Source organism: Amblyraja radiata, chromosome 23 (assembly GCF_010909765.2).
Source record: "Amblyraja radiata isolate CabotCenter1 chromosome 23, sAmbRad1.1.pri, whole genome shotgun sequence".
NCBI classification, from domain to species: Eukaryota; Metazoa; Chordata; class Chondrichthyes; order Rajiformes; family Rajidae; genus Amblyraja; species Amblyraja radiata.
Genome location: NC_045978.1, coordinates 34,998,464 through 35,012,022, shown reverse-complemented (window position 1 = coordinate 35,012,022; position 13,559 = coordinate 34,998,464). Strand labels below are relative to the sequence as shown.

At 46.4% G+C, this 13,559-nt stretch overlaps 1 protein-coding gene across 1 annotated transcript in view; it reads right to left on the bottom strand.

Annotated features, from left to right (window-relative positions):
- Positions 1 to 4,248: 4,248 nt before the first annotated feature.
- The window catches only part of LOC116986078 (bactericidal permeability-increasing protein-like), a 33,100-nt gene continuing 23,789 nt past the window's right edge, over positions 4,249 to 13,559 (bottom strand). The window contains exons 12-13 of the mRNA XM_033041259.1: positions 11,692 to 11,734; positions 4,249 to 4,362 (exon numbers count right to left, since the gene is read on the bottom strand). Coding sequence (XP_032897150.1) covers positions 4,249 to 4,362; positions 11,692 to 11,734 — 157 coding nt within the window. The remainder of the gene's footprint in view (positions 4,363 to 11,691; positions 11,735 to 13,559) is intronic.

The window sequence follows — 13,559 nt, the reverse complement described above, 5'->3', positions numbered from 1 at the left end:
AGAGAAGAGACATAATTGGGAATCTGTCACGAGGATCGAGAGTCAGGAAGGCCGTGTTGCCTGCCTGGTGCCTGGGTTCGGGATGTCTCGTCTGACCTGCAGAGGAATTTGGAGTGGGAGGGGAAAGATCCAGTTGTTGTGGTCCATGTGGATACCAATCACTTCTTCAAGGGCAATCTTCACTCCCAGGAATCAATGTGGTGAAGATAGACAGAAAATGCTTCAATAACTCAATGGGTCAGGCAGCAGCTCTGGAAAAAACGAATCAGTGTAGTTTCAGGTAGGAACCCTTCTTCAGACTGAAAGTAGAGGTGGGGTGACAGTGAAGGAGGCCCAGGACAGAAAGGTCAGTATGGGAATGGGAAAAAGCATTAAAATGTCTAGCAACCGGGAGATCGAATTGGCTGAGGAGGACTGAGCACATGTCCAGTGAAACGTTCGACATGTCTGTGCTTGATCTCGCCATGATGCAGATGCAGATGGAGTGGATGAGGTTGGATGAGGTGCAAGTAAACCTCTGCCTCACCTGAAAGGACTGTTGGGGACCCTGGATGGAATTGAGGGAGGAGGTATAGTGACAGGTGTTGCATCTCCTGCGGTTGCTGGGGAAAGTAACAGGGGATGGTTTCGGCCCAAAACGTTGCCTATTTCCTTCACTCCATAGATGCTGCTGCACCCGCTGAGTTTCTCCAGCATTTTTGTGTACCAGGGGATGGGGTGGTTTGGGTGGGAAGGACCTTTACTGCACACCCCCATTTGCTAATTTATAAAAGATCAGACTTCCACATAATATTCCAGTTGTGGCTTCTCACCAGCACTATACAGAATGACAAGACATCTTTATCTTGGACTTATTTCCACTTGTAGTCAAGGCCAACATATCACTTGCTTCCGAATCGATGTTGCATCTGCTCATTAAGTTGCAGTGAATTGTGTAGCAGTACATCCAGGTCCCTCTGTTTACACCAACATTGTACAAACTCCCGGTTTTTTTACTGTACCTCGGTACATGTGACAATAAACTAAGCATTTTTTAAATTATCTGTATTTCAACTTTTTCTTCCAAAGTGCATGACCTCACATTTTCCACATTATATTCCACTTGCCATGTCTTCTTCCTATTGGGAAGATTTTTTGCTACCTTCAAAACCTGAAGACAGTGAGAGAGCAGCCATCTTGCTGAAAACAGAAATCAACTCTAAATAAAAATCGGCAGGAAGAAGGGGAAGCGTTTTTACCACTTCAGTGTTTCTGTGGGACATTAACACAGATAGAAACATAGAAAATAGGTGCAAGAGTAGGCCATTCGGCCCTTCGAGCCTGCACCGCCTGTCAATATGACCATGGCTGATCATTAGATGGAAGCAGGCATATAATTGGCTCAGCTGGAGGCAGGATAGCAAATTAAAAAATAAAGCAAGGTAGAGTGGAGCGGCCTGTTCAGAGTGGCCGTGTAGAGGCAAAATGCAACTTGAGGCTTTGGCTCGAGAGTCTTCTGACCTGTCAAGCCCAGAGTGTGAGAGAGTGTGAGAGAGTGTGAGTGTGAGTGTGAGTGTGAGTGTGTGTGTGTGTGTGTGTGTGTGTGTGTGTGTGTGTGTGTGTGTGTGTGTGTGTGTGTGTGTGTGTGTGTGTGTTTTGGTCAATCCAGCTCAAAGTTTTTCAGGCGAGTGTCCTCGAGCTTGAAGGTCGAAGACAGTCGCTGAAAAGTCGCGTTAGTGGGACAGGCCCTTTACAGTGACCTCCTAGGACCACGTGTCGACCATGCTGCGAGTTTGAGTCGAGCGCAAACACGTCCAAATTCACAAATTAGGTTGCGCAGTGGGACAGGCCCTTTACTGCTTCCAACTTGGTTAGGAGGAGGGAGTGATTGCAAGTGAAGCAGGCAGGGGGATAATGGTAAGGGCAGTGTTAGATGAGCCTCAGCCATGAGCTTGACAAGCAGGGCCGAGATTCTTGCTCCCTGTGCAGATGAGTGAGGGGGCTGTAGGAAGGATGAGAAACCTGACCATGACATCGTGGACCAGGAAGCCATTCAAGAACGCAGAGAGAAGAAACACGTGGTCATCATTGGGTATTTGTCATGAGGATACCCGAAGGCTGTGTAGCGTCCGGGTGCCTGGGTTACATCATGTGGATTCCATAACGTAGATAGAACAAGGAAACAGGTTCTTCCAAGGGAATTTAAGCAACTGGGTACTAAATCGAAAAGCAGAACCAAAGAGGTAATAACCTCTGGATTGCTACCTGAGCCACAAATAATTTGGCATAGGGTTGTGAAGATTAAAGAGTTGCACTCATGGCCCAAAGATTGTTGTGGGAGAGGTGGATTTGAATTTGTGGGACATTGGCACCAGTATTGGGGAAGGAGGGAGCTGCTGGATTGACAGACTTCACTTGAACCCGGCTGGGAAACTAGGTAAATGACATAACTAGGGCCCTAGATAGGGCTTTAAAACTAAAGAGTGTGTATAGTGTGTGGGGCGGGTTGTCAATAAAATGAAAATATATGGATGAAATTAAAGGGAAGGAGAGAGCAGGAGAGGTTACTGAAGTCTCCAGAAGTAATAGAACAGGAAGTTTAAGAAGAGATAAGGTTAGGCAAAATTAGGGCCAATATAAGAAGAGGGCTGAAGAATTGGTGTTATATTTGAAAGCACGCAGTATACGGATGACCTAATAGCACAGTTAGAATTTGGTAGGTACAATGTTGTGGGCATCGCAGAGACGTGGCTGAGAGAGGATCAGAGCTGGGAGCTGAATATCCAAGTTACATGTCCTATTAAAAAGACAGATGGGTGGGCAATGAGGGTGGGGTAGCTATGCTGTTCAGAAATGAAATTCTGTCCTCAGCCAGGCGTGACATAGGATCAGATGTAGAATCCTTGTGAATAGAACTAAAAAGACTCAGGGTAAAAATACCCTGATGGAAGATATTTACAGGCATCTGAACTGTAGCCAGGACGTCGGGTACAAATCACATCAAGAGATACAATTGTCATGTAAGAAAGGCAATGTTACAGTGGCCACCTGGGATTTCAATAAGTAGATAGACTGGGAAAATCAGGTTGGCATTGGATCTCAAGAGAATTAATTTGTAGAATGCCTACGAGATAATAATAATAATGGATGGGATTTATATAGCGCCTTTCTAATACTCAAGGCGCTTTACATCGCATTATTCATTCACTCCTCAGTCACACTCGGTGGTGGTGAGCTACTTCTGTAGCCACAGCTGCCCTGGGGCAGACTGACGGAAGCGTGGCTGCCAATCTGCGCCTACGGCCCCTCCGACCACCACCAATCACTCACACACATTCACACACATTCACACACAGGCAAAGGTGGGTGAAGTGTCTTGCCCAAGGACACAACGACAGTATGCACTCCAAGCGGGATTCGAACCGGCTACCTTCCGGTTGCCAGCTGAACACTTAGCCCATTGTGCCATCTGTCGTCCCAAGATGACTTCTTAGAGCAGCTTGTGGTCAAGCCTACGAGGGAAAAGGCAATTCTGGATTTGGTATTGAGCAATGAACCAGGTGTGATTAGGAAGCTTCAAGGAAAGAAACTCCTAGGGGGCAGTGACCATAATATAAAATCCAACTTGCAGTTTGAGAAGGAGAAGATAAAATTGGATGTGTCTGTATTACTATCTCGTAAAGGTGATTACAGAGGTATGAGGGAGTAGCTGTCTAAAGTTGATCGGAAAGGGACCCTAGCAGGAATGACAGTGTAGCAGCAATGGCAGGAGTTTCTGGGAATAATTTGGGAGACGCAAGATCTTTTCATCCCAATGAGACGACCGTGGCTGACAAGGGAAGTCAAAGACAGCATAAAACGAAAAGAGGAACGTAATGTTGCAAAGATCAGTGGGAAGCTGGGGGATTGGGGAGCTTTTGAAAACCAACAGAAGGGAACAAAAATGACAACCGGGAGAATAGATGAACTATGAATGTAAGCTAGCCAATAATATTAAATCTGATAGAAAAGGTTTCTTCTGATATATAAAGAATAAAGAGGGATGATAATGTGGAATAAAGAAATGGCAGATGAATTTAGCAAGTACTACATTTCCCAATTGACAATTTACATCAAAATCGTCGCAATAATCAAGTCAGTAAAATCTTTAATTTGCTAACTAAGAGCAAGAATATAATTAACCAACAGATAAACTGAGCAAAGCTAATTTTCGTGAGGGAAGTTCAGCACAAGGTAGAAAAATCCCCAACATCTAAATACGTTGCGCCATTATCCATTTTTACCGTGGAAATCCCAAACAGTCTCCATCACGTACTTACCATTGACGCCTGGTAACACCACGGACTTTACTGCAATGTTCATTATCAGTTCCAGATCAGCCACCTTCAACAAGACATGATGAGAAAGAAAATGTCAAATAAGATCCTCTCAGTTTAATATCCTAGGATAATGTAATGTTTATGGTGGGGAGTGATGGTGTACAACATCGTTGTGGGGGGGCTGGAATTTACAACCCAAAGACCACTCATATGAACAAGGAAGTCTCAGGCTTCCCAGGATGTCCTCACTGTGGTCCTTTTGACCGCACTCTTGGGCAGAACTTCTCATGGGGTTGACGGTTGGAATGTTAGCTTCCTGTTAGCTCATTGAGGAATCTGGAGAGGGAGCTGACCCAGGTTAGAACTGAAACAGATTCAGTGACTACATTTATTTCAGTAGAGAGGAATGACTCTATCAGAGACAGGTGCATTATTCAACATATGATTATGGGAAGACCCAGCATGGAAGCAGGCCCTCAGACACTGTTTTCGGTGGAGGGCATCCATGGCAGGGAGCGGGGCACCGATGATGTGCTGAGCGGTTTTCACCACCCGTTGTAGTGCCTTCCTATCCGCTGTGGTGCAACTGCTGTAACATACCGTGAAGCAGGTGGTCAGGATGCTTTCGATGGTACAGCGGTAAAAGTTGGTCAGGATCTGGGGGGACAGGTGAGCTTTCTTGAGCCTCCTCAGAAAGTAAAGGCGCTGCAGCGCCTTTTTGATCAGTTTGGTGGTATTGAGGGACCAGGACAGATCCTCCGAGATGTGTACCCCGAGGAATTTGTAGTTGGAGACGCGCTCCACCTCAGTCCCGTTTATATGGGTGGGGGTATGTCTGCCCCCTCTGTTCTTCCTGAAGTCAACAATAATTTCCTTCGTCTTCTTGGAGTTGAGGACGAGGTTATTGTTGGCACACCGGGTTGTCAGGTGCTGGACCACCTCCCTGTAGGCTGACTCGTCGTTGTCACTGATCAGTCCCACCACCGTGGTGTCGTCGGCAAATTTAATGATGGCGTTGGAGCCATACTTAGGAATGCAGTCATGGGTGAAGAGGGAGTAGAGGAGAGGGCTGAGCACACAGCCCTGTGGCACGCCGGTGTTCAGTGTTATAGTGGAGGAGGTGAGGTTGTTGACCCTAACAGACTGTGGCCTGTTGGTGAGGAAATCCAGTGTCCAGTTGCAGGGGGAGGTGGAGATGCCAAGTCCGCTGAGTTTGGTGATCAAGCTAGCGGGGTGGACAGTGTTAAAGGCGGAGCTGAAATCATTGAACAGCAACCTGATGTAGGAGTTGTTGTTGTCCAGGTGGGTCAGGGCTGAGTGTAGGGCCGCTGATATGGCGTCCTCTGTAGACCTGTTGGCCAGTAGGCAAACCAATGGGGGTCCAGTGTGGGGGGGAGGCTGGCTTTGAGGTGAGCCAAGATCAGCCGCTCAAAGCACTTTGCGATGACAGGGGTGAGTGCCACTGGGCGGAAGTCGTTGAGACTCGCTGAAGCTGATTGTTTGGGCACTGGCACAATGGTTGAGGTCTCGAGGCAAGTGGGGATGACACCCTGGGCCAGTGACAGATTGAAAATGTCAGCGAGGACCGGGGATAGTTGTCCAGCAAATGCCCTGGGCACCCGCCCGGGGATGCCATCGGGGCCGGCAGCTTTGTGCTCATTCACCTTGCTCAGTGCACCTTGTACAGCAGAGGTGGAGAGACTGAGGGGTTGTTCGTTCGGGGGTGGGGCAGCTTTGATGGCTGGAGTTTTGTTGTCCCGGTCAAAACGAGCATAGAAGTGGTTTAGCTCGTCAGGAAGGGAGGCGTTGTCTGTGGGGGGGACTGTTAACTTTATGGTAATCGGCAATGGATTTGATTCCTTGCCACATGCGCCTGGGGTCGGAGTTGTTTTGGAAATGCTCCTCGATCTGCCGTTTGTGATTGAGTTTAGCGTTCCTAATTCCCTTTTTCAGATTGGCCCTGGATGAGCTGTACCCTCAGCGTCGCCAGATTTAAAAGCGGCATCATCCACGGCTTCTGGTTAGGGAAGGTCTTTATCTGTTTATGGGTAGTGACGTTGTCAGTGCAGAATTTTATATAGTCCAAAACGGTTGAGGTGTATGAGTTAATGTGCACTTGGGAGTTAAAGGTGGCCTGGGTGGCGAACAGACTCCAGTCTGTTTGCTGAAACTGTTCCTGTAATACAGAGACAGCCCCCTCAGGCCAAACCTTCACTGTCCTCACGGTTGGTTTCACACGTCTGATCAGAGGTGTGCATTTGGGGAGCAGGAACAGAGAGAGGTGGTCAGACTGACCCAGGTGGGGGAGGGGGAGGGCTTTGTAGGTTTCAGTGATATTAGTATATACTAAGTCCAGAATATTGTCTCGTCTGGTTGGGCAGGAAACATGCTGATGGAACCTGGGGAGTACAGTTTTAAGGTTGGAGTGGTTAAAATCACCCGCAACAATAAAAGCCCCCTCTGGGTGTGCACTTCAATGTTTTTAAAGTGTTTTTCTCTCCCTCATAGGTTTTTAATACAGTTTATCCTCGTTATTACGGACCTCTTAATAACAGATTTCAGTTATAACATACGGAGTGTCACCACAGTAATCAGACACCACCGTCTCTTTAAGAACACAGATTGCTAGTTACGCTGTGGGAGCCCATTGAAATTGGCATGCAATTGCATCGATCAACACTGATGCAAGGATGGGGTAACTCAGTGCATAAGGCAGCATCTATGTCCAGGACAACTCGCACGCCCTTCAACAATAACAACTTTCGGTTTCCAGGCCCCCATTCATTCCTCTTCATCATCCCCTCTACACCTCCATCCCTCATCAGGAGACCTTAAGACCTTCCCGCTTCTTCCTCGAACAAAGACCCAACCAATTTCACTCTGCTAACACCCTCCTCTATTTAGTCGAACTTGTTCTCAACCTCACCAACTTCTCCTTTGACTCCGCCCACTTTCTCCAAATCAAAGGCGTGCTCATGGCCACTCGTATGCCCCCATCTATGGCTGCCTTTTTGTCAGGTATGTTGAACAATCCTTATTCCAGGTGCACAGGGGCCCTATCCCCCAACTCTTTCTCTGCTATCTCAACGACTGCTTTGGGGCTAGCTCCTGCACCCATGCAGAACTCATGGACTTTATTAACTTCACCACTAACTTTCAACCTGCATTCAAATTCACCTGGATTATCTCGGACACGTCTCTCTCCCCTCTCTCGATCCCTCTGTCTCCATCACAGGAGACAGACTATCAACGGACATCTATTACAAACCTACTGACTCGCACAGCTATTTGGACCACACTCCTTTCCATTGCAAAGGTGCTCTTCCCTATTCTCAATTCTTCTGTTTCCACTGCATCTGCACCCAGAGTGAGGTGTTCCATACCAGTACAACTGAGATGTCCTCATTCTTCAGGGAACGTGGGTTCCCCCCTGTGGTCATAGATGGGACCCTCACAAGTGTCTCCTCTGTGTCCTGTTGTTCTGCTCTTCTCCTACCCCCAGATGCAACATGGACAGAGGTCCCTGGTTCTCACCATTCACCCTACCAGCCTCCGCTTTCAACACACTATCCTCCGACATTTGTGTAATCTCCTAAGGGATTACATCACTAATCACATCTTCCCATCTCTATCCCCTTCCTCGACTTCCTCATTCACAGACCACAGTCTGTTCGTATTGGCGGAAATGTGTCAGCCTCGATAACAATCAGCACGGGAGCACCTCAAGGCTGCGTGCTCAGCCCCCTGCTGTACTCACTCTATACTCATGACTGCATAGCCAGTCACAGTGCGAACTCCATCATCAAGTTCGCTGATGACACCACTGTTGTGGAACTTATCACTTATGGGGACGATGGAAGAGAGATCGAGCAACTGTCCATATGGTGCCAGCGCAATAACCTGGCCCTCAACACCAGCAAAACCAAGGAACTGATTGTGGACTTTGGAAGGAGTAGGAGGGGGACCCACAGCCCCGTTTATAGGGTTGAAAGGGTCAAGAACTTCAAATTCCTGGGCGTGCACATCTCTGAAGATCTTTCCTGGTCCAAGAACACTGATGCAATTATCAAGAACGCTCATCAGCGCCTCTACTTCCTGAGAAGATTACGGAGAGTCGGTTTGTCAAGGAGGACTCTCTCTAACTTCTACAGGTGCACAGTAGAGAGCATGCTGACCGGTTGCATCGTGGCTTGGTTCGGCAAGTTGAGCGCCCTGGAGAGGAAAAGACTACAAAAAGTAGTAAACACTGCCCAGTCCATCATCGGCTCTGACCTTCCTTCCATTGAGGGGATTTATCGCAGTCGCTGCCTCAAAAAGGCTGGCAGTATCATCAAAGACCCACACCATCCTGGCCACACACTCATCTCCCTGCTACATTCAGGTGGAAGGTTCAGGAGCCTGAAGACTGCAATAACCAGGTTCAGGAATAGCTACTTCCCCACAGCCATTAGGCTAGTAAACCTGGCTCGGACAAAACTCTGATTATTAATAACCCATTATCTGTTATTTGCACTTTATCACTTTATTTATTCATGTGTGTATATATTTCTATTAAGGTATATGGACACACTGATCTGTTTTGTAGTCAATGCCTACTATGTTCTGTGTACTGAAGCAAAGCAAGAATTTCATTGTCCTATCAGGGACACATGACAATAAATTCATTTGAGCTTGGACTTTCCGCATTCTGTAGGAACCACTCCCTCCACAGCCCCATGGCTCACTCATCCCATCCCACCTAAACCACCCCCTCCCCCAGGTACCTTCCCCTGTAACCACCTGTCCTAATACCATCTCTCGAATCCATCCAGGGATCCAGGCAGGTTAGACAGAGGTTCACATGTATGTCCTCTAACCTCATCTACTGCAACTGGTGCTCCTGATATGGTCTTCTGTATATTCGCGAGACCAAACATAGACTCGGTGACTATTTCGCTTGGTCCTGGTTGCCAACCTTTTAAACTCCCCTTCCTGTTCCACACTGACCTTTCTGTCCTCGACCTCCTTCATTGCCAGAGTGAAGCCACGCACACATTGGAGGAACACAACCTCATATTTTGCTTGAGTAACTCACAACCCAGCGATATGAATACTGAATTATTTCATTTTAAGTAACTTTCACACTCCCCTCCCCCTAGGCTCCTCTCTGGTCATTTTCAGCACTCCACTGAGCCGCAACAATCAAACGGCAGCTTCAAAGATAAGGTGCTGCTACTAGATATGTACTGTTGAGGTAGTGTGAATACGGCAGCTCATCCCTCACATATAGGCCAGACCAAACTGTCCCATAGAACTTTGTGCATTCCAGCACAGACAACAGATGGCCCAATAGGATTTGGATGAGAGGAAGAGCTACCATCAACATTGGCCACTTCATCTCAACTAGGTAGATAGAAGATAGCAACATTTACATTCCAGATTGGACATTTCCAAAGACATTGTTTCTCGTGATTTCGGATTGAAAGAGCTGAAGAACTGTTCAAGTAGTATCACAATATTAACACATAAGATTTAGACAGTATTTTTAACATGATGAAACATCGAGAAATTTCAGAAGAATATCAACAAGAAAATGTTGACACCAAGCCAAGGGAACGCTAGGGTAATGACTAAAAGTTTGGTCAAAGAATTAGACTTGAAGTAGGGTCGATAAGGAAGAGATGGTGAGAGAGGCAGGAGATGGAACATTTCAGGGGGTTAAATCCAAATTCAGATATCCTAGAGTGGAAAGCCAACAAATGCTGCAGAGACAGAGAAACTGCGAGAAAGGGATGACATCCTTAGATGAAAGAGGGCAGGAGGATATGTAGTGAAGTTGGCTGTGGGTGTCAGTGAGTTTGTAGCAGATGTCTGTGGACAGTCTATGTCCTGAAATGGAGACAGAGAGATCAAGAAAGGAAAAAGAGATGTGACAAGAGTCCAAGTAAATTTGAGGACAGCATGGAAATTGATGAATGTTCATGAAATCAACAAGTACTGCACATAGACACAAAAAGCTGGAGTAACTCAGTGGGTCAGACAACATCTCTGGTGAAAAGGAATAGATGATGTTTTGGGTCGAGACCCTTCTTCAGACAGAGTGTGGGGAAAGAGGAATGATAGATATAGATGGTGATATAGCAAATGCAGGTGGCCAGACCAATGCAGTGGAGGTGGTTCTAGGGGTATATTTCGAACAAAGAATATTCAATAATGTGAAGGGAAAGGCAGGCCTAGCTAGATCCCATGTGAGTGCCCATGGCTGAGAGAAATCAAAAGAAGTTCCAACGGGTGAGGATATGTTCCAACAGGTGGAGGTGAGCGTGAGTTGAGGAGAAGGTTGTTCGTTCTCTGTTCTAGGAAGAAATGGAGAGCACTAAGGCCTTCCTGGTGGGGGATGGGATGCAAAGTTACGGGACGTCCATGGTATAGATTAGGAAGTGTGGGAAAAGACATTCGAATTTGAGGTATGAGGAGATGACTTCAGCAGGGCAAGAGCAAAGGAAACAAAGGGCCGGCCAGCTAGGGTACTCATGTCCATGGAATTTGGGCTGGAGATCGAAATGGGCTGTGCAGGGTTTGGGAACAACTAGGGTGGTAGTTGGGGAGAGAACATTTGCTAAAGGCATGAGATCTGTGATGGATTGGGAGATAGTGGTCTGATGTTTGTCAGTGATGTCATAGTCAAGGGGTGGGTATGAGGAGATGTACGAGAGGCCTTCAGCTTGGTAGAGTTCTGTCAGCCAGATTACATCAGCACCACCCTTATCTGTTCCCTCCATAAATGCTGCCTGACACGCTGACTTCCTCCAGAACTTTGTTTTTAACTCAATTCCACCATTTGCAGTTGCAGTCACATTCAGAACTTAGGTTGTTTATTATCTGGGACTACATGATCATCATCACTGCACAAGGTGTTGATCATGGACCTGAGAACTTTGTTTCCATCATCCACTGAGGAGTCCCAGCACTTTCTGCTTGTATTTAAAATCTTCAACATCCTTTGAACCTTTGGCCCACAGTGTCCGTGCCAAAAATGTTACCAAGTTAAACTATTGTCGCCTCTGCATGCACGTGATCCACATCCCTCCCTATTCAGTGAGGTGGAAGTATCTTCCTAAATGTTGTGATGGGACACTTTCAAGTTTAGTTCAGAAAGGATCTTGCCTATAAATCCATCATATGGCGTCTGCCAATTTAAGATGACTAGAATCGGCGTATTAAGATGCTGTTACACTGCGCCACCATAAACGTTGTTTTTGAATTGAACAATTGTATTTAATTGTTTTATAAAGTGTAACGTTTACCTTCTGATATGACGACTGTTACTTTGATCACAGACTAATTTGCACCCAAGACTCAAGTGTCATCACAAACAAACAAGACTTAAAATCATGCAAGAAGATTTACTTACCCGAACAGGGCCAACATTAGAACGACCAAGAGTCAATGTCAGACTGTACAAAAAGACAAAGTAAAAAAGCAGAACACCATTACATCACAAAGGGAATTGTTTGGATTTTTAACAATGTTTGCGCAATCTGACTTTAAACTCCTTCAGTAGACAATGGTACAGTGAAATGAGACAACATGCAACAAATACAGGCCCATACGAAGCTTTCCAAAAAGGGGGATGGCATGACAGAATTACAAAAAATGTAATGTGAAATAGTGTGCGCACATCATGAGCGCGAAGCGTGAAGTCTATCGATGCCAGGGTCCAGGGCCCGCTTAAGGGCCCTGGAAACTCTGGGGTTTTAGATGCTCTCTGATGCATTCTGAGCCTTATTTTGGAGCATTTCTGCACCCAATTTATGACCAATATTTCAGAAATTAACAGGAATCTGAGAGGTAGCTTTTTCACACAAAGGGTGCTGGGTGTATGTAACGAGCTGCCAGAGGAGATAGTTAAGGCTGGGACTATCCTAATGTTTAAGAGACATTTGGACACGTACATGGATAGGACAGATTTAGATGGATACATGGGCCAAACGCGTGTGAGTGGGACTAGTTTAGATGGGACATGTTGGTCGGTGTGGGCAAGTTGGGCTGAAGGGCCTGTTTCCACACTGCATCATTCTATGACTAAAAAGTTAAGAAGAAAAATGAATGTAGATAAGTAGAGCAGATTTGAAAGAGGAGTGAAATGTAAAGGCAGAGAGAGGTTTATGGGTGGAAAGGAACATAAGAAAGGAGGGGGGAGAGTGGGCTTGGGCAGATGGGTGAATGGAAAATAGACACAAAGTGCTGGAGTAACTCAGTGGGTCAGGCAGCATCTGCGGAGAATATGAATAGGCGACGTTTCACAGAGTGCTGGAGTAACTCAGCGGGTCAGGCAGCATCTCTGGAGAACATGGATAGATGACATGTCAGAGTGCTGGAGTATCAGTGAGTCAGGCAGCATCTCTGCAGATTATATTTCGGGTCAAGACCGTTCTCCAGTAATATTCATGATGTGGCATGCATAGACATTCCTGAATTTTACCCAAACCATCGTGAGCTACTTTGTTACGGTGCTTGCCCTCTCCCATTAAGTCTCTGCTGCCTTGGGTGATACAGGACAGGACACAAGCTTTGGGACAAGGTGTTAAGTTGTTGCAGTCTGTCCCAGCCTGGTAAAAACCTGGATGGAGTGGATATGGAGAAGATGTTTCCACTAGTGGGAGAGTCTAGGACCAGTAACCACAGACTCGGAATTAAAAGACATTCCTTTAGGAAGGTGATGAGCAGGAATTTCTTAAGTCAGAGGGTGGTGAACTGTGGAATTCATTGCCACAGACAGTTGTGTAGGCCAAGTCAATGGACATTTTTCAGGAGGAGATTGATAGATTCTTGATTGATACGGGTGTCAGAGGTAAAGGGTAGAAGGCAGGAGAATGTGTTTGAGAGGGAAAGATAGATAGAGCCATAGAGTGATACAGTGTGGAAACAGGCCCTTCGGCCCTGCATGTCCCATCTGCACTCGTCCCACCTGCCCACGTTTGATCCATATCCCTCCGAACCTGTCCTATCCATGTACCTGTCTAACTGTTTCTTAAATTTTGCGATAGTCCCCGCCTCAACTACCTCCTCTGGCAGCTTGTTCCATACACCTACCACCCTTTGTGTGAAAAACATACCCCTCAGATTCCTATTAAATCTTTTGCCGTTCACCTTAAACTTATGTCCTCTGCTCCTCTATTCACCTACTCTGGGCAAAAGACTCAACCATATCTATTCAAATCATGATTTTATACACTTCTATTAGATCATCCCTCATCCTCCTGTGCTCCATGAAATAGA